The following is a 26,355-nucleotide window of genomic DNA, read 5'->3' as shown; positions in this document are numbered from 1 at the left end:
TCTGATAGTACTTTAATAACACTTCTCAAAATCTAGCTAAGTAAAAGCAATGCACAATACTGTCATTTTGCAATGGCTTGATCAAATATTTTAGTAACAAGAAAATTCATTTAGTTCTCTTCAAATTTAACTATAACCTTTAAAACTAAAACTTACTTCTCTTTGCTATGGAATATGCTTCATCTATTTTTCTTTTAATTGATGGATTTTTCAAAGTTGCTTTTGCCTGGAGAAAGTAAGATAATCTGTTAGATTTACTCCCAAATATTAAGGATGAAGATAATGCAATACTGACTACCCATTCCTAGCTACTGCGTTAAGCAGAATAATAGTAAAGATATAATATAGACAGTTAGTTGCACTGCAGTTCAGCCTATAGTGTCAGGCCCACTGCACCTTCTGAAGCTTCCCCTCTGTTCACTCCCCTAATCCCTTTATTCTTTATCCCCTAATCCATGTGAGAAGGATGGCAGCTCCTTGGCCCAGGATGAGAAGGAGCCACATAGGCTGGCTAGCTCACATATGTCACCTTCAGTTTGCAAGAGAAGAAGACCACAGGCCAGAGAAAGGGTGACCACAGTATCCTCTTGCTCTCATTGGCTGTGGGCAGCCCCAGAGCCCCAATCTTAAATGGACTGAGCTGTTTGTAAATTTAAGTGATGATATATACAAGCGAAAGCCAAGTCAGATGCACAGATGAAACTAATCATCCTTACATCAAGATGCATTTCTCCTGGATACATCTGTACAAACAAATAATTCTACTAAAATTATAATGAATTGGCACATTAAATTGAAATAGGGAAATTCACTTAAACAGAGGTACCTTTCTGAGTCCAATGCTGATTAAATAATTAAATGAAAAGAATATTAACTGATATATTAATCATATGAATAACAAAGAGACTTGGGTCTGTGACTTCATTTGTATCTTTGGCTGGTATTCCTGATATTTTTGGAAGCATCCTAAAAGCCTTAATTATTTAACTGCCCAAACTCTCCTCCCTCCAATTCACCAATGATTTTAAAAACTAACCTTCTGGTAATTGTATGTTAGAGCCCAAAGTGAAGCCGCTCCAATCCTCTGGGCATTTTGATTCTCACTTTCTAAGCAGGTAGCCAGAAGAGTAACAACCTTTTCTACAATCAAGCACATCATGAGAGGAAAGTTCAGTTCCACACACTTCACTGCATTCTTATCTTGGACTGGTCCCATAACAGTAAACAGAATAAATGCCCTATTAGAATAAAACACAAATTGCTATCCTCAAACAATATCTTCTATAACTTGAGGCATGAGAAGACATATCTCAGAACACTGTTCCCACACCAGATGATGTGGATGTCAATCCTCTCTAAATTTTCTGGTCTAAGTTCAACAAAAGTTTATTCATTGGGAGACAATAATGCAAAAGCAAGTATATTGTTATCCTATTAAAGCTCCTATTTTCACATGTACAAAACAGATTGATAGAAAATCATAATCACCACTATACAAACATGCTACAGCATGAAAATTTTGTATTTTTATATCACAAGAAAATTTGACTTGATGTCATTTTAATTTATAAGAAATGTCCCTCTGGGAAGGCCACTAGAGGAGAGAAATCAAGACTTACTAATTATCTATACCAGTCTGATCATTTTAAGTGAGGATTCAGAGACATCTACTTCAAAGGCAATTGTCAGGATGCATCAAACAATATTAAAACTATTTTTTATTATTTTCACATAATTAAATTTTACATTTGTATAATTTGTATAATTTTAAAAACTTTTTTAAAAGGTGAAACGTTTGTTTCAGCAAATTAGTTACATGTTAACCACCCAGGGAATCTAACTAAACTAGCACTGCTCAAGGAAAGATTTGATGCCAAAGAATCAGACCCTCAATTGACTTTGACAATAAAAGAATGATTAATTTTGACCACCTGCATGGTCTAAAACATCCAGCGGGAAAGTATAATAAAAGTTAAATGGTTGATAATCATTTAAATCAAACTTTACGTCAGGCATTACATCTGGGCCACTGACATGCCAGGTGGGGAATAATCACAGCAACTCCAGGTATAAATAAATTAAAGGACTCGCGTGCTTTTCCTAATCAGAAACACCTCACCAACTTTTATGTTTTTGATAATCCTGCTAGTTTCTCCTTTACACAAGGTCCATAATACCTCACTAAGACTACACTGAACACAACAATCCCATTGGCCAACAGTTCGAAAACTGAATCTCTGGGTCTTTACCATAAAACAATATATAAGAATTTTTAGTAGTGATGCTATTAATGTGCAGACCTTGTGAGTATGCAACTGCCGTCTTAATTTTATCTCCTCTGTTACTACTGATCCACACTCAGGGTTCAGAAATAGTCTAACTCTATCTACCTGGATCCCATGAATACCCTCAAATTCCTGAAGATCAGCAGGAGTGAAGATTCTAAACCCATCTCTGCTCCGAATGGTTAGACTGACCTGATGTTCATCTCTTAGATGATTTTAGGGTGCCATAGCTTGAGAAGAGAGCATTTCACAGCTAGAAACAGCAGCAGGCTAAGAGACCACAGAGGGAAGACTCTGCTGTCACAACATTCCCTCTACATTTTCTGACACCAGACACTGCTCCAAGATCTCTTGGATGAGGATGCTGCCATTACCCAGCAGGGATAGTTACAATAACGGTTGCTCCCTCCTCTCTACCTGCCTACAGAAACACGTCAGTACTTGCTATGACCATGCCAATTGAAAAGTCCTTCCGTTTCGGTTACAATTTGCTGAAACTACAGTAATTAGTAATTAGTTTTCTAGAACTAAAGCCTAGATTCCTGCCCGACACACCACTACAGAACCTGGCCATTATCTTTTAACTCCATTTAACTCCCTCAGCTTCTGACTGCCCAGTATATTTTTCCCCAAATAAAAGCCTGCCCTTAAAAGAGAGCCAAAGGGTATGCATTCAAATCACAGTGCCAGTACGTTATAGGGGCCCAATAAATACTACCTGGATGAAAATCTGACAACTTAATATTTTGTATAAATCATATTGTAGTTTGAATAAAAAATGACCCCCACAGACTCAAGTGTGAAAATACTTGTGTGGTCCTCATTTGGAAGTAACTATTAGAGAAGGTTGTGGAACCTTTAGGAAGTAGAGCCTTGTGTGTTAGAGAAAGTAGATTAAGGAAAGCAAGCTTTGAGGTTTTATAGCCTAGCCTGATTTTCCTGTTCTTCCTTTGTGGGGACTAAACATGACCACTGTATTTTCTGACTATCAGGAGAGCCTCACACTTTTGTTGCCATGCTTTCTCTAAGCATGATAGAGTTTATCCTTGAGATTATATACCAAAAGAAGCCCTTTCTTCTTTATCTTGGTTTCTGTCAGTATATTCTACTACAGCAACAGAAAAGTAATTAATCTAAGTGATTGTATTGTAAGGAATTTTGCCAAGAAAAGGAAGTGAATTCAGATGTGTGTGGTGGTATGACAGGGAGGTATGCAGGTAAGAGAAAGTCGTGCTCTGCCCACACGGTCCCCTCTGGCCTGAATACCTCATGTGCATTACCCAGTTCCCCTTGGCTTTCCTATAAAATAGACTATCCAAAATTAAGTCTATAATAGGAATCAAATGTAATTTGGCATGTGGGTTGTGGATGGCTACATAAATGAGGGTAGTTTCATTTTTCCAACTGAGAATCATCAAATAATTTTATATCCCAAATATTCAGATAACAATCCTTAAGATTTATATCAGTTTATATCTTAACTTCTGTAACAAGTCATTATCACTTATCATTTCTAATAAACTACATTTACAGGCTAAATAATGTGTTAGCCCTCTGTAAAGCAAGTGAGTAAAACATTTTAAGACAACACTTTATCATGAAATATAATGTGCATACAAAAAAGCACATAAGGCACATACAAAAAGTATGAATTCTAATTAAAGCACAGGGACAGATAATAGGAAGCTATAAATGATTATAAACCTAGGAGCTTTAAATACCTTAAGTAGTTAAAAGTGAATCAACAAGAGTGAAACATAAACACCAAGAATTCAAGAAATGCTCTAACCAAGGTTGGTTTAGTGAGAAAGCTGAGGGATTAATTCAGCTAAATGAACATATCCTTCATGCGTGTGGAATAATTTAAGCACAGTACTATCAGGTTAAAATTTACAAGCTAGAAATTAGGTTGCAATTTCTTTCATCAACTTATGACTGAATGACAACTACAAATTAACTGTGGACATCAAAGTTTGAGAAAAGAAATCAACAGAAGTATTTTGTGAGAATCAATTAGTCACAGACTGGATAAATCATTAGTGCCTCATGCAACCCATATCAGACAAGTTCCGTGTGGTGGCTGTGCACTACTTGCTCTATATTGCTTTCTTGTGTGGAGATGCTGCTTGCAAGAACCTGTGGCTAGAAAGACCCTAAGTTCTAGGGGAGAACCTACTACTATTACTCTGTTAAATGGATGTAGTATTAAATCAGCTTCTAGAAAGTTCTCATTGAATCCATACATCAATGCATCTCTCGAACCTTATCTGAGATTAACAGACAACTACAAAGGATCAAGACACAGAAAATAAGACTGTGGAATACTTAGCCCTAAATGGGACACCTTTACTATATCACTTTTCCTAAGGCTTAACGATCATTGAGGAAGAAGGGGCAAAAAGTTTGTGAGAGTCAGGGGTAGTGGATAACTACAAGGAAACTGCTTTCCACAAACAACCAGGCAAGTGGACATATAAAATCACAGCTGTTGTCCCAGCATGCATAAGGTCTGCACACTTACAAAGTGCACTAAACCCTATTACATACAGAAGAAGTCGGCTTGGAGTCCTCCTACCCCTAGTCAAGAGGCTAATAGCACTTATAGATGATAGCAGAGAGAGTCTGTTTTTTGTAAGAGTGTAGTCCCTGGTGGGTGGGGTGTAGTCACACCATCCTAAGTGAAGCAAAACTCAAAAGATTCCCACTACAATCAGAAACAAGACAAGGATTTCCATTCTCTGAAATAGAAAAGAAAGGAAGAAATCAGAAAAGCAGAGAATAGAACTACAGAAACAGAAGATGTAATTTTACAGTCTGTAGTTTCTTTGTTAAGACAGCCCGTGATTGCTGCTCTTGGTTGTCAACTTGAGACACCTGGGAAGAAGGAACCTCAATTGAGGAATTAACTCGATCAGACTGGCCTATGGTCTTTTCTTGGGGGGATGAGGCAGGGTATTTTCTTAATTATTATAAGTAGAGCTTGGCCTAGCCCACTGTGGGCAGAGCCTCTCTGAGCAGTTGGTCCTGGGCTGTATGAGGAAGCTAGGTGACCAGGAGCAGGGAGCAAGCAGGTAAGTAGAATTCTTCTGTTTTTGCTTCAAGTGCCTTGGCATTTATTTATGACTGTAAGATTGAAATAAACTTTCTTTCCTTGCTCACAAAAGAAACAGCCATCATCCCTTAGCCATTTCCTCCTCATCGTCTAGGAGTTTATTACACTGTTAATTTGTCTTGGAATACATGCTCCCAATCCTTTCTCACCTTTCCAGCCCTCTGTTGCATTCTGAATAATATTTTGCTAATCTATTTTCTATCGCCTAAATTATCTTTTTTCTATACCTACATTATATATTGCTAATGACAGACATCCATATTAATTTAAATTTAGGCTATTAAGTTTCTAAAAGAACGATGCCCAAAAGAAAAATCCTGAAATGATAGAAATACTTATAATTATTTGTAGTCTGGGTAGAGAAGTTGGTACCTGTTTCTCTGCTGATTCTTATTCAGAGAGTTAAATTTTCCAGTGTACCTGATTAATTGTTCTAGTGTTCAGAAAAGTTGTTTGTGGCAGTTCCCTGTTGTCCAGCATGTTGTTCTTCATCCAGAGGGGAAAATTTGCTTCTGACAAGATTTCTGATCACTATTAACCAACCAATGATCACATCAATAACATGTATCCCAGCATGAAAAGGCTAGGAGGGGCAGCCCATGGGACCCATCTGTATCCCCCTTTCTCTCTTTCTGTTCTTTATTCATCCAGATGAAGGCTGGGGAAGTATTTTTATTCTGATCTACTTTCTCCTTCAAGAATGGGTCTTTGAAGCCCCAGCTCCGTGCACAAAGGACAGACAGTAAGAGTCTCACCTGAAGGTCATTGCTTCTTTCTTTTCTTTGATGTTCTAGACAAAAGCTAAGCAATAACCCTGGCAGATATCCTTCCGGCATGTGCTATCCATCTGGACACAAACTTTCCATCAAAACTGGTCTGTAAGCTTCCCCACTATCTTCCTGCAACACTTTGATGTAAATTTTTATGACATTTATTCAGTGTGATTTTACAAAAGACATTCATCCTGAACATTACAGGGTGAGGAGGTTTTTAGCAGCCAGGTCAAGCCCAATGCACAGTCCATCCTAACCATACACACCACATGTCTGGTGCTACTGATTAAAGGCATGCAGTCTGCCTTAGAAAGTTGTGTAACTTAGCTGATTCTTCCAAAGTCTATTGCTTAGCTCACCATGTGGAAAGCCTGTGACAGGTCTTCCCAGCTCCACACAGATGCTGGCTCTTACCTGACCTCTCCCTAGAAAGCCCACTGAGGTCAAGAGTGAGAGCACTGGAGAAATGACTTCTCTCCAACTGTCCATCTGCTTAATACTGACGAGGGAGAGAAAACACTGCTGATTATAGGGAAATCCATAATACAAATCTAGAGATCTAGAAGTGAAAAGTGTATATTTCCTCAGTTCCCCTAAATTCTTTCCTTTTACTGACTGAACAGTAAAAGCAGGGGATCTAAAGAAAAAACAGTAACAACAATAACAACAACAACAAAAACAAAACCCAACTTACTATGGGAATGGGGAATAAACAATAGCAGATGCTATTGAGCTGCTCCCACGAACCAGGACTGTCAGCAAATGATCTGTATGGATCTTATCACCTGAAGTGGGACTATTATTATCCTCACTTTACAGATGTGAGAACCAAAGCAGATGCAATGGAAGAGGAATCAAAGATAAGCACCGATATGCATCTCCCAATGGTGGGATGCACTGTCAGCAGAAGAGTGGTGAAAAACTGGGTAAAAATTGAGTCAGTTCAGGTGAGTTTGAAGATGGTTCAACTTGAACAATTTCTGCATAAAATTTTCATCAATTCTATAGCTGCTATCAGAAAAATAGAAGCACTACCTTATGCATATAAAACATGAGTTCAGTGTCATTTCTATTCACTTAGAACACTTGGGATGGTAAAGTTTCAGAAAAATTAAGTGTAAAACATGAAGGAGCAGAGGATTAATACCTTTACTATGAACTAGCAACAAGCCTAGGGACATTCTGTTTTCATAAACTCATTCTTATCAAAACAAAGTATTTTGTGGGGGAGAATTAGGGTTCATAGAAGCTCTGTAAAGTGAGAAGGACATTCAGTTCAGGACCAGATAGACCAGTTTACCACCTCCTACTCTTTTTTTTTTTTCTTTTCTTCCTTTTTGTATATCACAATTGGGTGTCTCTTATAAAATTCCACATGAATTCACATGGTAGTTGTGGATTCAGAAACAGATCCCTCCAATTCTTTCATTTTTTTCCCCTCAATTCCTTTTGGATTCTTGCCTCCAATTACACATTTCCGAGAATGAAGCCTATAAGGCTAATTTCCCTATCTGGTTGTGGCCTTAAACTCTGCCTGTCAGGATTTCTCTTAATTACTAAATGTTTATGGAGAGCTTAGTAGTGACAGGCACAACTCTAGATACTAGACATGCGCGCGCACACGCGCACACACACGCACACACGCGCACACACAGATGCACGCGCGCGCACACACACACACATACACACACACACACACACATACACACATGCGCACGCACACACACAAAGGCAGATTGGGGAAGGGGACTGGTAGAAGGTGGAAGAGATGCAGGACAGGACGAAGGGCAGAAGTTGCACCTGGGACACATGTTCTAGAGAGTTTTCATTTACTCAACTGGGATACATGTTCTAGAGAGTTTTCATTTACTCAAAGACAGATAAGAAAGGATGGGAAACTAAAGTAACAGTAGATGAAGAAGAGTCAGAAGCAGAGGGTGAAACTGAGAGCACGCTTGCCCACCGCTTCTCTTTCCCAGGTACCTCCTATACCCAGTGTGTCCACTGAGTGACTGTTGCTGATCCACACTCAGAGGCTAGGCCCATGCTTGAGTACCACCCCCTCCAGAGTCCCTGCCTCCCAAGGACACAGCAGGTGGGAAATTATGGAGCTACTTTGTGTTTTAATCTGATTAGAACAATCTGCACATCCAACGTGTATGAAATGAGTCCACGACGTGACTACGTACCATTAGCCAGAATTTTAGGCTTATTAGCAGGACTGCAGCAAATGTTATGAAAGATCAGCAGAGGCACGTGAGGGCTGCTCTTGTGTGTGTACTTGCTCATCTCGATGAGTAAGTCTAAGCAGCCGTCCAGTCTCAGGATCATTTGCTGTCCATCTTCTCCAAACGACATATTCAGGAGCAACTTCAACCATAGAATGGTCACATTGCTGAGATGTTGATTTCCTCCTTTAGGCAATGTTAGGGACAGGAAGTGCTGTAGAAAGTTGCTCTATGAATAAACACAAAATAGTATTTTCTTTTCAGGTCTTTTTCATCATTTGCCTAGTCCCTTGGTGACCAATTAAGCAGCATTTGATATCCTTCTCCCAGATTTTAATTTCTCTTTCTTCCAAATACTTTGTCTACACAACTTCCAAGTATTAATAAATATAACGGTAAGAACAAAGTAGTGCTTAAATTTTAATTCCCACTATTTCTTTTTCTGATGATGGATAAAATAAACTATAGTCAACTCAATTATTTAAGAGTTGATAATTCAGAGAAGGCCTCCTGAGTTTCCTTTCTTATCTTTCTTCCAGGAATTTTGCTACTCATTAAAGATATTCTGCGGGAGGAAAGAAACAAAACTCAAATCCACCCTGCACAGGAATTAATAACTCTGGTAGGAGTGAAAGTGTTTCATATGATTATAGCTACAGGTGTTTTCTTCATAAATTTATGAACATACTTCACAATCATTTTACCCTATGTTTTATCAATACAGAAAAATTTCATGGCTATATGTCATTCTATTAAACTTAGAAACGAGAAAACTCTATTATTTGAACTGCAAAAGTCATTTTAATCTTCAAATAAAGCCAATTCCTTAAACCACTACCAATTACATAACTATATGATAGACACTAGGCACATATAAACAAAATATAACCCAATAATCTCAAGCAGATGCTTGGCGTGACTATATAGACGCTATGATCATTGATGTATTTAAGAAGTAGAATGCAAAGAAAAAGAAGTAGAGTGCATCACTTGCATGTTATTTCTGTATAGAATGACTCCTACCTGTATTGATAATCTACACTAGTTTACCTGTTGAGTTCTTCTGGGCAGAAAACGAGGATGTTGGATTTAACTTATATAATTAATTTTAATATACCTACACAGAGAACCTTGAGGATAATAATGAGATGGGCTACTGAAATACTAGAATATTTCCAAACAGCAAAATTACTATAAACCAAGTGCTGCAGGGCTCTCAAAATTTCTCTGTGTCTCATCTCAGCACAAAGGATGCTTTTTTGAATAGTTCCTCCTCGCCTTTCCCATTTAGTTAGATACACCGTATTATAACTCAGAGCAGACAAGAGTTGCAAAACATGTACCCAGTGCTTGAAAATATAGCATACTGTGGGCTTTTCTACACTGTACACTCTAAAGATAGTTTAAAACAATTTTATACTCTGGTTAGAGTGTGTACCAAGTTATACAATAATGCTACTGCATTTTCTCATGGCCATTGGTGAGTGAGGGAGAGGCACTACTGGAAGGCTCTAGGCTTATTATTACTTAACACAGCAATGGAAGTTTCCAGAATTTTCTAATTAGAGCAGACTTGATTTATGTTCCCTGAAAACAGATTATATTCATATTATATCAGAACATTCTTTTTTCCCTTCAACATAATATTTTTACTAATTATTTGGGAATTTCACATCATGCACCCTGTTTACATTTACTTCCCAGACCTCCCAGGTCTGTACCCCAACTCTTGTGACCTTCTCCCTCACAAAAAAGAAAAAAGTTCAAATTGTTTTGCCTATATACTCACTGGAACATGGTCAAACTCCAGTGGCCAACACCTTTTAAAAAACTGAGTCCTTCCCTGTCAGAAGCCATCAATTGTGGAGACCTATTCTATAGGATCCTTATCACAATTTTTAAGAGTTCTCTTTGAAGTCTTTCTGTCTAGGCTGTTTCTATTTTGAGGAAGAGCAAGTAGGGTGAGGTGGGGTAGGAGCTGTCACATAGACTTCCATGTACCTCTTTCTGGACTGTGAGCTCACAATCAATACAAGACAGATTATATTTGCTGTTTTCAAAAAGTAGCTCCCTTGCTCTCTACTGTCAGTGGGAGGATAGATCAAGGACTCCCACATGGTTTCTGGTAACACCACAGACCACAGACATCTACATGGTCTCCAGCATCAGCATATGCCATGGTTCTCAGCATGGTCTCCATTGGCAATACAGACCATGGGCATCAACATGACCCTGTGCAGTAGCATGGGCCACAGATACTATTACAGCCTTCAGTGGTAACACAGGTCAAGGCCATCATCAGGTTCTCTGCAGCAACCTGAACCATGGACACAAATACAGTCCATGGCATGGCCCAAGGACATCAACAGGGCTTTGGGTAGCACCATAGACTACAAACACCTACATGACCTTTGGTGGTAACAGGGGCTATAGAGATGAATATGGCTTCAAGTGACAGTACAGAGCACTCACATCAGCATGGTCTCCGACAGCAATGGACCATGGACACTAATATGGCCTCCTACAGTAGCATACACTATAGATATCTACCTGGTCTCCAGTGGTAGCACAGACCTTGGCCATCTACATACCCTCTAATGGCAGCCCAGACCACAGACATCCATACAGACCTCAGGCTTCAACACAACATCAACATGGGAGCACAGACCACAGAGGTCTTTTGAAGAGGTCCAATCCACAACATGGACAGTTTTTCAGCACAGACACCCCACTGTTGCTTGGAATCAGGGTAAATATCCAGCTGGACAGCATTTTCAGGGATTGAGTCTGTTGCACCTCCCTCCCCACATTGACCCTATTAAGCAGTAACACGTTCCCCATCCACTGCAGCTCTCTCTGCACTCAACTGCTCTGAGACTGCAATATATCACAAAGTATACTTTTTTGCCCAAACAGTTTTACATATAAATATTCATAGCAATGAATTCTTCAGTTTCAAGGATTCTGGTTTGTGAAGCACCGTAAATACTGAACCATTGCTGAGACTTGTCTCAATAGATATTCTACTGTTGCAGAGTCAGGGTGGTGGTGTGGCTGGGCTGGGCAGCTCCATGCTGGGGCCTGTCAGCAGGGACAGCTCCATCAGCCATATTCGGGAATGACATGTTTCTTTGGGAGCTGCAGCTGCTGCAGGTTGTTCTTGGAGCCAGTTGTGCTTGTAGGCTGTGGTGCTTCTGATCTCCCAGCAGGGCAAACAGCATAGTCTGTAGGCTGGAGGCTGGGTAGGCCTAGAGCCAACCCATTATGTGGGAGCTCCAGGTCACCTCATGGGGTGCCATGGCTTCTCAGACATGATCTTTGTGCTTGCAGCCTTCTGGCTGACATGCTAAGGGTATAGATTCGCCATTCTTTGCCACACAGCTCTGTTTGGCTCTCTTTCTTTCCAATTTCATAAGTCCACATTTTGGAAACATCATCCTATAGACTTGCCTTTTTTATTCTCTCTCTCTTTTTGTTATTCTGGTACTACTCCATGTCATTAAGACTCCTCAGAGTTTCAAGGGGGTACCAGCAGTTGCTGCCATCTTTGTTTTCTCCCACAATATTCTTAAGTAGAGAACCAGAATTTAAACTGAGAGTTTTACCTATCTTAGAGGTATTTTTCCTTATTAATTAAAAATAAAGCAACCCTGAAATGTAAGGTAAAAAGTCTCCAGCTCAAAGTCACATGTCAAACTTGAAATTGGCACTTACATTTCATCTGGATGTTCAAACTCTGCACCCCATTACCATGTTCTACAAGGGAGTGGTAGAAAGTGGTAGATTGGCCAGTACCATGGTCTCACATGTATAAACCTCTCATGTTGAAGAAGATAATTCTATGTATTTAGCTCAAGATGAGATTTTTGGAAGTAAAGTGTGTGTATACATATATAAACATCAATAGATATGAAAGAATATACAAACATGATATACATGCTATGTATATTTAAATATGCACATGCATCCATATGTACAATTTGTAGAAATATCAGCATGCACATGAAGAAACTATCTAGCTGTATGCTGGTAAATAAACAATTGAGAGGCAGGTAATTGATTGTAGTGTTTGTCAAGTTTAAGGTTATGAATGTTCCCTCCATGGCTGATTTTAAGATAACATCACATCAACTGGCTTGAGAAATTTCTAAAAAATATAATGAGGATACTCATGAGTCAGAGTGAGCAGGGTAAAATTCCTTATAGAAAATATTCCCCTGGTAAAACCAATCATTCAGTTTCCTTAAAATGAGAGCCATTAGCATTATTTGGGGCAATTATATCCAAACTATCTGGTTCAAACACATGAAACAGTAGGGGGACACTGAATTGCTATGAATCCCATCTGACCTCAAAGCAGAAGAAACAGAAACATTCAAATCACTGTCAGGAGTAAGTAACAGATGACCTGATAACATTTAGATTTTAAAAATATTCCCAAGTAGGAATTCTGTTCATATATAACCATAAAGATGCTCTGCTCTAGTACATTTGTCCCAGAAATTTGTCTCACCCATACCCTTTCTTTATACACTCCATTAAAATTAGTGATAAAACATGAAGGATTAGAACTACAGATCCAGAGACTTTATAAGTGGCAAACTATGCTATTAAGATGTAAAAATGTAACTGGAGCAAAGGAGCTTTGATTTCATACAACTTTCTGTCACCATAATAAACAGAAATTGGTTTGACTGGTCTACTTACAGATCAAATATATTATTTGTATTACACCAATATTTTTCTAAAATCACCATTTTTAGTTAAAACACAATTATGGAGATAATTAAAAGGACATGACTAATAAGAATCTCCTTCTGCTTCAATTTTAGTGCTTCTCAAACTAGCTTTAAGCGATTAGTCTCTAATTCTCTTACAAACCTTTAAAATAAAATGTCTTGAAATCTGAAGAAAGCAGTCCTAGAAACAGACTTCCAAACTTCTAAAATCTGATTGACAGGATTATTTTGCCAAATAACTATGACACAAAGGAGAGACTATGTACTTACCTTCTGAATTACTCCCTTGCAGTCATGAGATAAAGCCAGGTTTGAAAGAAACATAAAAACCGCCTGCTGAATGGGGGTGTTCTCTGCAGGCACCTGAGAAGCCAGTTTCAGGGCACACAGTATCAGGGAGCTGCTGGGGGTGCCTCTGTGTGCGGTTTGAATATACTGTCCATAATTTGACCAACAAAGGGAACTACAGCCTTCAAAAAAAAAAAAATCCTGTCACCGAGTTGCCTCTGTTCTGCTGCTTAGCTTTTAAAACACAAAGTAGTAAGCATATCTGTCAGTCACCTATGAACTACACGTGAGCACTGAATCCTAATGTTGATGTGTCCTCAACCCAACAGATTGACTGAACTCACTCAGTGGCTAATTACCTCAGTGGAGCATTAAAATGCCAACTTTTTTTGTTTTTTGTTTTTTAAAGAAAGGATTAGATTAGCATAATCGGTTTTTTAAATAGTTTATAAAGAAGGCATCAAAATAAAAGCCTGTGTGATAGAACAGAATTTTAGCAATGAAGGTAACTGGGACAGCTCAAACACCACTTTCCACAGTACCCATAAAATAAAGAACTCAGAAAAGCCTGATCATGGGATTTCAAGGTCACAGGGCTCATAGAGGAGCTAGTATTGGTATCTATGGCTTTCCAGAGTTCTATGTATTCTGAGTAAATCAGGTAACCATATGAGATTTATTAGGGAATTAAAACAAAACAAAACAAAAAACATAAAGGAGTTAGAAATATGAAGTTGCAAAACTTCATGCAAGCAGAACAGCTTGTATAGTCATATCAGAATTGAACAGTCTATGAAATAAGCTCATTTGTGATAAGTACAAGTGAAAATATAGTAGCCTTTCTTGTACTCTTAACTTCATAACTACATTTAAACACTAATGTGTTCACTAAATGATGTGTTTTTGCTTAGCAGCACACCAAATAGAAAAATAGTATTTTTGCATTAGGTTGGTAGTACCCTAATCACTTCTACAATTCTCATAAATTTTAAGGATGCATATAGTACAAATCAGTTTTTTTATATCACATTAAGCCACTCAATTTTTGTCCCTCCAACTTTTCTAGATGCTTAGGATGAAAGCTAAGACAAGGAAGAACAACATTCGATAGTACATTTCAGAGACAGGCTATGCTGAGCTGGCCACACCGCAGGGAAGGTTGAGATAAAAGACACACTGAGAAGAGACTCTCCAAGCAGAAGAAAGAGACAGAGAAAGCAGTAGCAGAAGGAAGAGAGGACAATTCTGATTCACAATCAGACACAGACTGGCAGCCACAAGCTTTACTCTGTTATATGCAGGAGACTTTCTAAGTAGGATGGTGAAGCAGATAGCCTAAGGTACCAGACGATAAAAAGAAATCAGTCATCATAACACAAAGCAGTGACAAGATGAGCTCACTGCTCACTGTCTCCCATCCCGTCCATATGCATCCTTTGGTGTGTGTACATTTCTGTTACTGAGCCAAGGAAACCATGCATACTTGCTAACTAGTCCACATTGTATGTCTGACCGTATAGTTACTGAACAGCTAACAAGCACTAACAAACATAGTACTTCACACCCTGAGGTTTGCTTCCCCCTCTAAATCAGTGACGTCACACCCCTTCTCTTCCTAGAATTGTCTACCAGTACATTTTCCTCATTGTCTAATCAGTTTCATTACAACTCACAATGCATGGCCCTTCATAGATTGTCAAGATAATAACTTCCACATGAATGAATATAATCAGTATCAATTTTCAAAAACCAACAGTACCCTGAACTAACTTCCATCATATCTGTCTCCTGTTCTAGAATCTATAAAAGACCTAATCTTCACTTGCTTTTTCATTAATTTTCACCTTTTGGATGTTCCCTGTGAATGCAGTTTCCCACAGCCATATAAAATCAAGCCAATCTACTTCCTGAACTATCTATCCACTGACTATCCAGGCCAACAAATAATATTCTTAAAATGCTCTCGAGTTTTAAGACCCATAAGAAAATTTGCTTTTGACTAATAAGGAAAAATGTATCAACATACATATTTTTCCAGTCCAGTTTAGTATTAACTAGTATTTTAATTTATCATAAAAAACAACACTGGATTCTAGTTTACCAGTTGGAAAATTTGCAGTATAGACACAAAGCAACTGCAAGGCAATTTGCATCAATGAATCTTCCATCAAAAGCCAAGGCCAGAGAGAGTGCAGGACAGGCACAAGATGTGCTTCAAAAGCTGCCACCTGTTTTAGAAAAGAAATAAGACCAGCCATTAGTTTGAACATGTGAAATGCAAACCTAGGTTTAAATACCCCCTGAAGTTGTCACCCACATAAGGTAATAGTGTAATTCATCTTTCCTAAGAGTAGGAAGAATTTTCTTCAGTTCACCAGTGCTCCACCTTGGACAGAACGGATCAGGAGACTGCACAGTCTCTGGAAGGGTGGCTAGGATATATTAGTCAGAGAAAAACTACGAAGAAGTTTCTATAACATGTAAAAGTATGCAGTAAAGTGATTATCTCCTAGCAATAAATAAACACTAAAAAGGTTCATACACAGTCCAGAGACAGAGATTTGTAGTAAAGAAAATTCTTTGATCGATTCTGCCTTTTACTTCTCTTAATGTGGATATACTATATGTGAGATGAGACAATCTTCTGAAAATAGACCTTGACCTCAAAGAGGTTTAACTTGCCCAGACTGCCAAACAAGTTAATAATATATTTTCAGATTATTTAAGACTATGTACTTAATGTGCAGTCCTACTGTGTGCTTGGCCTGTTTAAGGTTAACTAACCTGCTTATAGGAGAACAAGGTGACCACCCTTAGTATGCCTCAGATTTCCCACTCAGTTCTGACAACCTAAGCTAAACTTATAGCTTTCAATTATGTACTCCCCCCATATCCTGACCCAGAATAATATATGTATGTGCTATGGTAATTATTTGCTGAAAAGAGCCAACAACCTTAATTAATTGGCAGCAACCTTAAAATAAATATCTGCCACAAGAAATGGAAGCAACATATAGACAAGTATAAGTTAATGACATTGGTTTGTGGTTCAAAGTGCTGTTCTAGGTCAGCTGCAATCAGTAAAGTCTTTCCCTATAAAATGCTGTTTAAGAGCTCTGTAAAGAATACCTCATTCTTTCATACCATGTTTTCTAGGCTGTCCAATAAATATGGAGAAAAGCCTCATCAGACACAGGTACAGACCCACACAACAGATAGATCACCAATCAACCACTGAGAACAAACTACAAACAGATGGAAAGCATGGGGAGGTTGTTGTTGTTGGTGGTGGTGGTGGTGGTCGTGTGTGTGTGTATGTGTGTGTGTGTGTGTGTGTGTGTGTGTGTGTGTGTGCGCGCGCGTTTATGTACGAACTTGTATAAAGCTTTGCTTTCATAAAACTTTCTGTCACCATAATAAACAGAAATTGGTTTGACTGGTCTACTTACAGATCAAATATATTATTTGTATAACATCAATGTTTTTCTAAAATCACCATTTTTAGTTAAAACACAGCTATGGAGATAATTAAAAGGACATGGACTAATAAGAATCTCCTGCTTCAATTTTAGTGCCTGTCAAAGTGACTTTAAGCAATTAGCCTCTAATACTTTTACAAACATTTAAAATAAAATGTCTTAAAGTCCTAAGAAAGCACTCCTAGAAATAAACTTCTAAAATTTGATTGACAGTATTATTTTGCCAAGTAAATCTTTATGACGTGAAGGGGATGATAAGTACTTACCTTCTGAATTACTCTCTTGCAGTCATGAGATAAAGCCAGGTTTGAAAGAAACATAAAATCCAACTGCTGAATGGGGGTGTGATTTTTGTGTGATTTGAACAGATTCTGAAGTAACTTAGTCTTTACAATACTGCAGATAAGATACAGTTGCTTGCAGAAGTACAGCAGTATGTACCTTTTTAAATTATAAGGTAATTTCTATACCCACATTCACTTGAGTGCACATGTACATAACTACACTCACTTTTAGCTTGTTCATTTCTCTGATTACAGTAAGTAACTTCCACATTAGGAGAAGCAAATGTGTCATGTCATGCAAAGATCAAGTTGTGGACAGAATGCTCACTGCTGTCATTTACACTTCTCATTTCATGGTCAGCTCCATTCAGTTTATTTCCTGTTCTGATGATTGAGACCACTCCAACTTTTGTGGCTCCTAAACTCTCCAGCACTGGGCATTTACTACAGGTTTCTCTGTCTTCACTTCCATCCTTCTATCTTATGTCTATTCTCCTTCTCCAGACCCCTCTGCTTTCCAGCTTCTCTTACATGTGTTTCAAATATATGATCAAAGGTATTATAATATACTGTCTTAGAAAAGTTCAAGTAGAATCCTAAGTACAAATACTAATTACATACTCCTACTATCCCCAGCAAGTATAACTCCTCAGGCTCATGCAAACTTGGCTACAAGCAGTTCTCCACCTAGATGGCTTACACGGTACTCATCATTGCACTAAGCTCTATCATATATTCTTATATCAGTAAGCAGCTTAAACTAGAGACTGGAAGTCACTTCTATACTTTACTTCTTCAGTCCTAACTCTGCAGACTTACTTCTTATACACCATCTTCACTTTTCTCCCTGCCCAGGATAAGGCCTCATGATATTTTGCCTGAAGTATCTTAAACTGGGAGCTTGCTTGCAGTTTCAGAGGATTAGTCCATGAGTATCATGGTAGGAAGCATACAAGCATGTATTAGAGCAGTAGCTGAGAGCTTTACATGTTCATCTGCAGGCAGCAGACACAAAGACTGGGCCTTCTGTGAGCTTTGGAAACCCCAAACTGTTTCCCAGTAACACACTTTATCTAACAAGGTCATAGCTACTCCAAAAATGTCACACAACCTAATCCTTCCAATCCTTCTCAAACAATTCCCCCTCTGAGGTAACTAAGCGTGTGTGTGTGTGTGTGTGTGTGTGTGTGTGTGTGTGTGTGTATTCACGGGGGTCATACTCATTCAAATCACCACATATGTATAAACAAATACCTTAAAAAAATAGTTATGCTTCAGGTCTCCATCTTAGCCCAGAGCTAAGGCTGTCAAATAGCCTTCTGGACCCAAAACCTGCCCAGAGAGAGCTTGTCTCCCATAAGTGCTCTCACCCCTAAGCACACAGGTAAGACCCCACTTTTGCTCCATTGTCTGTCCAAAGAGGGACCAGCCAGGAGCACACAGGGCACAGGAACCACAGAGGAGCCTGGTGCCTGGACCCTTCAGGTCTCCATCTGTGCCCAGAGCTAAGGCTGTCCCACAGCCTTCAGGACCAAAGCCTTCCAGGAGAGAGCTGTTCTCCCAGAAATGCACTCACTCCTAAGATCATAGGATCACAGGCCCACAAGAGAGACAAGCTCCAGTCAGAGACAGCAAGACCAACTAACATCAGAGATAAAAGACAAGTACAAGAACCTAAGCAAGGAAATTAAGACTATTTGGCATCATCAGAACCCAGTTGTCCCACCACAGCAAGAAAGGGATATCCATCACACGGGAAAAGTAAGATTTGGATTTAAAATCACAAATCATGATGATGATAGAGGACTTTAAGAAGGACATTAAAAATTTCCTTAAAAAAAAGAAAAAGGCAGGAGAACACAGGTAAACAAGTAGAAGCCCTTAAAGAGGAAATACAAAAAGCCCTTAAAGAGTTATAGGAAAGCACCAAACAAGTGAAGGAATTAAACAAAACCATCCAGGATTTTAAAATGTAAATAGAAGCAATAAAGAAGGCACAAGGCAGACAACCATGGAGATAGAAAGCCAAGCAAAGAGATCAGGAGTCATAGACGCAAGCATCACCAATAGAATACAAGAGATTCTAGAGAGAACCATGAGGGCAGAAGATGTCACAGAAAAAAACATTGATAAAATAGTCAAAGAAAATGCAAAAGGCAAAAAGCTCCTAACCCAAAACTTCCAGGAAATCCAGGACACAATGAGAAGATCAAACTAAGGATAATAGGTATAAAAGAGTTTGAAGATTCCCAACTTAAAGGACCAGTAAATATCTTCATCAAAATCATAGAAGAAAAGTTCCCTAAGAAAGAGATGCAGATAAACATACAAGAAGCCTACAGAATTCCAAAGAGATTGGACCAGAAAAGAAATTCCTCCCGTCACATAATAGTCAAAATAACAAGTGCACAAAACAAAGAAAGAATATTAAAAACAGTAATGGAAAAAGGTCAAATAACATATAAAGGCAGACCTATCAGAATTACACCAGACTTCTCACCAGAGACTATGAAACTCTGAAGATTCCAGACAGATGTGATACAGACCCTAGGAGAACACAAATGCCAGCCCAGGCAACTATATCCAGCAAGATTCTCAATTAACATATATGGAGAAACCAAGATATTCCATGACAAAACCAAATTTACACAGTATCTTTCCACAAATCCATCCCTACAAAGGATAATAGATGGAAAACTCCAACACAAGGAAGGAAACTACACCATACACAAAGCAAGACAGTAATCTTGCAATAAATCCAAAAGAGAGACACACAAACATAATTCCACCTCCAATAACAAAAATAACAGGAAACAACAATCACTATTGCTTAATATCTCTTAACATCAATGGATTCTATTGCAAAAAAAAAAAAAAAAAACCAAAAACCAAAAAACAAACCAATAAAACCCATAGAGTAATAGACTAGATACCTAAATAGGACCCAGCATTTTGGTGCATACAGAAAACACACCTCAGTGATGAAGACAGACACCGCGTCTCAGGAAAAAGCTGGAAAACAATTTTCAAAGCAAATGGTCCCAAGAAACAAGCTGGAGTAGCCATTCTAATATCGAATAAAATCGACTTTCAACCAAAAGTTATCAAAAAAGGACATTTCATACTGGTCAAAGGAAACAGATACCAAAATGAACTCTCAATTCTGAACATGTATGCTCCAAATGTAAGGGCACCCACATTCATAAAAGAAACTTTACCAAAGCTCAAAGCATACATTGCACTGCAAGCAATAATAGTGGGAGACTTCAACACCTCATTCACATCAATGGACAGATCATGGAAACAGAAACTAAAAAGAGACACAGTGAAACTAACCTAAGTTATGAAACAAATGGGTTTAACAAACATCTATAGAACATTTAATCCTAAAACAAAAGAATATACCTTCTTCTCAGCACTTCAAGGTACCTTCTACAAAACTGACCATATAACTGGTCACAAAAAAAGGCCTCAACAGATACAAGATTGAAATAATCCCATGCATCCTTACAGATCACCATGGATTAAGGCTTATCTTCAATGACAACAAAAACTACTATATCAAAGCTGAACAATGCTCTACTCAATGATAACTTGTTCAAGGAAGAAATAAAGAAAGAAATTAAAGACTTTTTAGAATTTAATGAAAATGAAGGCACAATATATCCAAACTTATGGAATACAATGAAGACAGTGCTAAGAGGAAAACTCATAGCTCTGTGTGCCTTCAAAAATAAAATGGAGAGAGCCTACACTAACAGCTTGATAGCAAAATGAAAGCTCTAGAACAAAAAGAAACAAATATACCCAAGAGGAGTAGAAGGCAGGAAATAATCAAACTCAGGGCTGAAATCAAGTAGAAACAAAAAGAACTATATATACAAAGAACCAAGAAAACCAGGAGCTGGTTCTTTGAGAAAATCAACAAGATAAATAAGCACTTAGCAAGACTAACCAGAGGGCACAGAGACAGTATCCAAATTAACAAAATAAGACATGAAAATGGAGACTTAACTACAGAAACTGAGGAAATTCAAAAAATTATCAAATTCTACTACAAAAGCTTATAATCAACAAAACTGGAAAAACTAGAGGAAATGAACAATTTTCTAGACAGATAACAGGTAGCAAAGTTAAATCAGGATCAGATAAACGATCTACGCAGTCCTATAACTCCTAAAGAAATAGAAACAGTCATTAGATGCCTCCCAACCAAAAAGAGCCCAGGACCAGATGGGTTTAGTACTGAATTCTATCAGACTTTCAAAGATTTAATAACAATATTCTTCAAACTATTCTACAAAATAGAAACAGAAGGAACACTACCCAATTAGTTCTTTGAAGCCACAATTACACTTATACCTAAACCACACAAAGACCCTAAAAAGAAAGAGAACTTCAGATCAATTTCCCTCATAAATATTGATGCAAAAATACTCAATAAAATTCTTGTAAACAGAGTCCAAGAATACATCAAATGATTATTCAGCAGGATTAAGTAGGCTTCATCCCAGGAATTCACGAATGATTCAATATATGGAAATTCATCAATCTAATCCACTATTTAAACAAATGCAAAGAAAAAAATGATCATCTCATTAGATGCTGAGAAAGAATTTGACAAAATTCAATACCACTTCACGATAAAAATCTTAGAAAGATCAGGAATTCAAGACCCATACCTAAACATAGTGAAGGCAATAAACAGCAAACCAGTAGCCATCATCAAACTAAATGGAGAGAAATTTGGAGCAACACCACTAAAATCAGGGACTAGACAAGGCTCTCTACTCTCTCCCTACCTATTCAATACAGTATTGAAAGTCCTAGCCAGAGCAATTAGACAACACAGGAAGGTTAAAGGGATACAAATTAGAAAGGAAGAAACCACAATATCACTATTTGCAGATAATGTGACAGTATACTTAAGTGTCCCCAAAAATTTCAACAGAGAACTCCTACAGCTGATAAACGATTTCAGCAAAGTGGCTGGATATGAAATTAACTCAAACAAATTAGTATTCTTCCTCTATTCAAAGGATAAACAGCCTGAGAAAGGAATTAGGGAATCAACACCCTTCACAATATTCACAAATAACATAAAATACCCCTATACTCGAACCAAGCAAGTGAAAGATCTGTATGACAAGAACTTCAAGTCTCTGAAGAAAGAAATCGAAGATCTGAGAAGACGAAAAGATCTCCCGTGCTCATGGATTGGCAGGATTAATATAGTAAAAATGGTCATCTTGTAGAAAGCAACCTACAGATTTAGAACAATGCCCATCATAATTCCAACTCAATTCTTCATAGAGTTAGAAAAAAGCAATTTGCAGATTCATTTAGAATAGCAAAAAGTCCAGGATAACAAAAACTATTCTCAACAACAAAAGAACTTCTGAGGGAATTACCATTCTTGATCTCAAGCAGTATTACAGAGCAATAGTGATAAAAACTGCATAGTATTGGTCCAGAGACAGGCAGGTAAATCAGTAGAATAGAATCAAAGACTCAGAAATAAACCCACACATCTACAGTCACTTGATCTTTGACAAAGGTGCTAAAACTATACAGTGAGAAAAAGACCGCATTTTCAACAAATGGTGCTGGCTCAACTGGAGGTCACTATGTAAAAGAATGTACATCAATCCATTCTTATTGCCCTGTAGAAAGCTCAAGTCCAAGTGGATGAAGGACCTCTACATAAAACCAGATACCCTCAAACTAATAGAAGAGAAAGTGGGGAAGAGCTTCGAACAAATGGGCACCGGGGAAAATTTCCTGAACAGAACACCAATGGCTCATGCTCTAAGATGAACAAATGGGATCTCATAAAAGTGCAAAGCTTTTGTAAAGCAAAACACACCATCAATAGGGCAAAATGGCAACCAACAGAATGGGAAAAGATATATACCAATCCTACATCCAATAGAGGACTAATATTTAATATATATAAAGAACTCAAGAAGTTAGATTCTAGAGAACCAAATAATCTTTTTTAAAAAATGGAGTACAGAGCTAAACAAAGAATTCTCAGCTGAGGAATATCGAATGGCTAAGAAGCACCTGAAGAAATGTTCAGCATCCTTAGTCATCAGGAAAATGCAAATCAAAACAACCCTGAGATACCAGACATCACACCAGTCAGAATGGCTAAGATCAAAAACTCAGGTGACAGCAGATGTTGGTGAGGATGTGGAAAAAGAGGAACACTCCTCCATTGTTGGTGGGATTGCAATCTGGTACAACTACTCTGAAAATCAGTCTGGAGGTTCCTCAGAAAATTGTACATAGAACTACCTGAGGACCCAGTTATACCACTCCTGGGCATACATCCAAAAGAACATATGATTCACTATGTTCATAGCAGCCTTTCTTATAATAGTCAGAAGCTGGAAAGAACCCAGATGCCCTTCAACAGGAGAATGGATACAGAAAATGTGGTACATCTACACAATGGATTACTACTCAGCTATTAAAAACAATGACTACATGGAATTCTTAGGCAAATGGATGGAGCTAGAAAATATCATCCTGAGTGAGGTAACCGGGTCACATAAGAACACACATGGTATACGCTCACTGCTAAGTGAATATTAGCCCAAAATCTTAAAATAACTAAGAAAAAATTCACAGATCATATGAAGTCCAAGAAGAAGGAAGACCAAAATGTGGATGCTTCATTCTTTCTTAGAAGTGAGAACAAAATATGGGAGGAAATACAGGGACAAGCAGTGGAGCAGGGACTAAAGAGAAGGTCATCCAGAGACTGCTCCACCTGGGGATCCATCCCTTATGCAGCCACCATCCCAGTCACTATTGCTGATGCCAAGAAGTGCTTGCTCACAGGAACCTTATATAGATGTTTCCTGAGAGGCTCTACCATACCCTTACTGATACAGATTAAGGTGCTGGGTCCCCAACGGAGGAGTTAGAAAAAGAACTGAAGGAGCTGAAGGGGTTTGCAACACCATAGGAAGAACAACAGTATCAACAAACCAGACCCCTCTAGAGCTCCCAGGGACTAAACCACCAACCAATGAATACACATGGAGGGACCTATGGTATTGTCTGGCATCAACAGGAAGAGAAGCCATTGGACCTGTAAAGGCTCATTCCCCAGTGTAGAGGAATTAAGTAATTCATGTTTACCATATTTTTCCACATTTACAAGAGCACATAATCAAAGAATTTAAAACCAAAAGAAATTTCTATAATTTATCTTTGCCTCACCACTTTTTTTTATACTAAAGCTAACTCCTCAAAAGTGAGGTCACTCCGTATTGAGTACCTCCATGAGTTCAGAAGATTCTGTGTCACACATCTTGATGTGCCATCACGATGGCTTAAATTGACAGAACCAAAGCTTACAAAGAAAGCAAAATAATTCAGTGGCTTTCAAACAGCACTGTCCCAAGGCCATAGATGACAGCAAATATGTAAGGAAGGGATTTCCTTTAGGTGACATGACCATCCTAAGCAAAACAGTACCTATTCTGAAGCAGGATGCATGCTTGTCTTCTTTATAATTATGAATAGTGTCACTTACTCCCCGAAAATAATCAGTTTTAACAAACACCTTTGAAAACCCCTTCTTCCAAGACATATACAGCCATTTATTACTATCTAGTCAAAAAACATCTAAATGCATAACAATATAGGATGAAGAGGAAATTCAGAAGTTACATTTCAATCACGAAGGTAAAGCTTTGATATACTAGGAAGGTCATTAGTGATGAAGCACAACATAATCAAATTCATTCAGTTCTGAGAATTAACTCTGAGCTTAAGAAACAATCGGCTATCCGTCTTAAACAAGAGAATTCGGAGGGTCCGTCTGCCTTCCTGGACTACTTCACACAACTCCCAGCCACTCACTGCTTGGACTGCTATCAGCATCTGAGGCACTCTACTTACTTTACATTCTTCATTTTGATAAAGGCAGTTTCTTAGGAGCTGCAGGGTAATGCTTAACTCTTTAATGATGCCATCCTCCTATACAGACACAGAGAAGTTGGAAAACATGAATGCAGTTCCTTCAGTAACAGTAATTTCCTCCTTTAGGGTCACCATACACTGCAGCTGTGCTGTAATTATGCCCAGCTAAATCACTTTGAGAAAACTGACAAGGTATGGTGACCATATACCAAGAAATACATGCACTCAAAAAAACCGATTCCATCAGGCATGGAACAATTCAGATCTATAATAGCCTCCATGTCACGTCTCCAATCAAGGGAGGTAGGTACTGACTGGTTTTCCATCATATCAGGTCTGTGCTGACTTTCTAAATGATAACTATGGCTTTTTCTAGGCAGAAAATAAGAAGCAGGAGAAGAAGCTGTCAAACATGGATTCTGTAATCGTATACCAGTTAACCTATTTCATAAAGTTTTGCCTGATTTTCTTTTAAAAGATTTAACTTTACTTTTAAATTACATGCATATATTTACATACAATCTTATCTCACATACATATATATGTATATGCATAAACATATACACATGGGTATGTTCATGTAAACAAATGCAGTGTCTCCAAAGACTAGAGGAGAACATTGTATCCTTTGGAACTTAACTCATTATCTTCTGAAAGAGTACCATGTGTCTTTAAAATGAGCAAGAGTGTTAATACATTATATATACTTATAATATATATTTAATAAGTAGAATATTTATTTATATATTGTAGAATGTCATACGGTGAAGGCAGGTACAAGACAGAACAAGGCCTGTCAAGAAGGATGGGCAGGAGAAAAGTTTTAGAGAGGAGGAGACTCGAGCAAGAGGAGGAGAAGCAGCAGAGAGAAGATGGGGGCGGATGTTAAGCTTCCTCTCTGCACATTTACAGGTTGTGATGAATATTCTTAAGGGATGGATGTGAACATGGCTTTGTATGTCTAGGTGGGCAATTATAACTTATCAATTGGATCAGAGGTTATTGTGTTGTGTGTCCTTTCATGTGGCGACTTAAGTTCAAGAGAGTACGTGGTGGCTGGAGACACTGGGCCGCCACGGAATTGGGATGTGTGTTTGGCATGGTGGCAGCTTGCCCTGGGAACTAGATGGGCAGAGAGATTATTGCCAGGCTCAGAGAGAGGCCACCGACAGTGTGATATGGGTTAGTGCAAAGCGGGTGAGAGGCTTTGCTGACTGAAATGAAGATAT

At 38.3% G+C, this 26,355-nt stretch overlaps 1 protein-coding gene across 9 annotated transcripts in view; it reads right to left on the bottom strand.

The window, feature by feature from the left end:
* Positions 1-26,355, bottom strand: part of Rttn (rotatin) — a 177,267-nt gene that overhangs the window by 1,305 nt on the left and 149,607 nt on the right. For 8 of the 9 annotated variants that reach the window (XM_039096615.2, XM_039096616.2, XM_063277155.1 and 5 more), the window contains 6 exons: positions 25,106-25,183; positions 15,527-15,653; positions 13,408-13,607; positions 8,360-8,627; positions 1,037-1,140; positions 157-226 (listed from right to left, as the gene is read on the bottom strand). In XM_039096615.2, coding sequence (XP_038952543.1) covers positions 157-226; positions 1,037-1,140; positions 8,360-8,627; positions 13,408-13,607; positions 15,527-15,653; positions 25,106-25,183 — 847 coding nt within the window. The remainder of the gene's footprint in view (positions 1-156; positions 227-1,036; positions 1,141-8,359; positions 8,628-13,407; positions 13,608-15,526; positions 15,654-25,105; positions 25,184-26,355) is intronic. The other variant, XM_039096617.2, reaches the window with a different exon arrangement.

Source organism: Rattus norvegicus, chromosome 18 (genome assembly GCF_036323735.1).
Source record: "Rattus norvegicus strain BN/NHsdMcwi chromosome 18, GRCr8, whole genome shotgun sequence".
NCBI classification, from domain to species: Eukaryota; Metazoa; Chordata; class Mammalia; order Rodentia; family Muridae; genus Rattus; species Rattus norvegicus.
The sequence above is the reverse complement of the archived record's forward strand: the minus strand, read 5'-3'. Positions and strand labels throughout refer to the sequence as shown.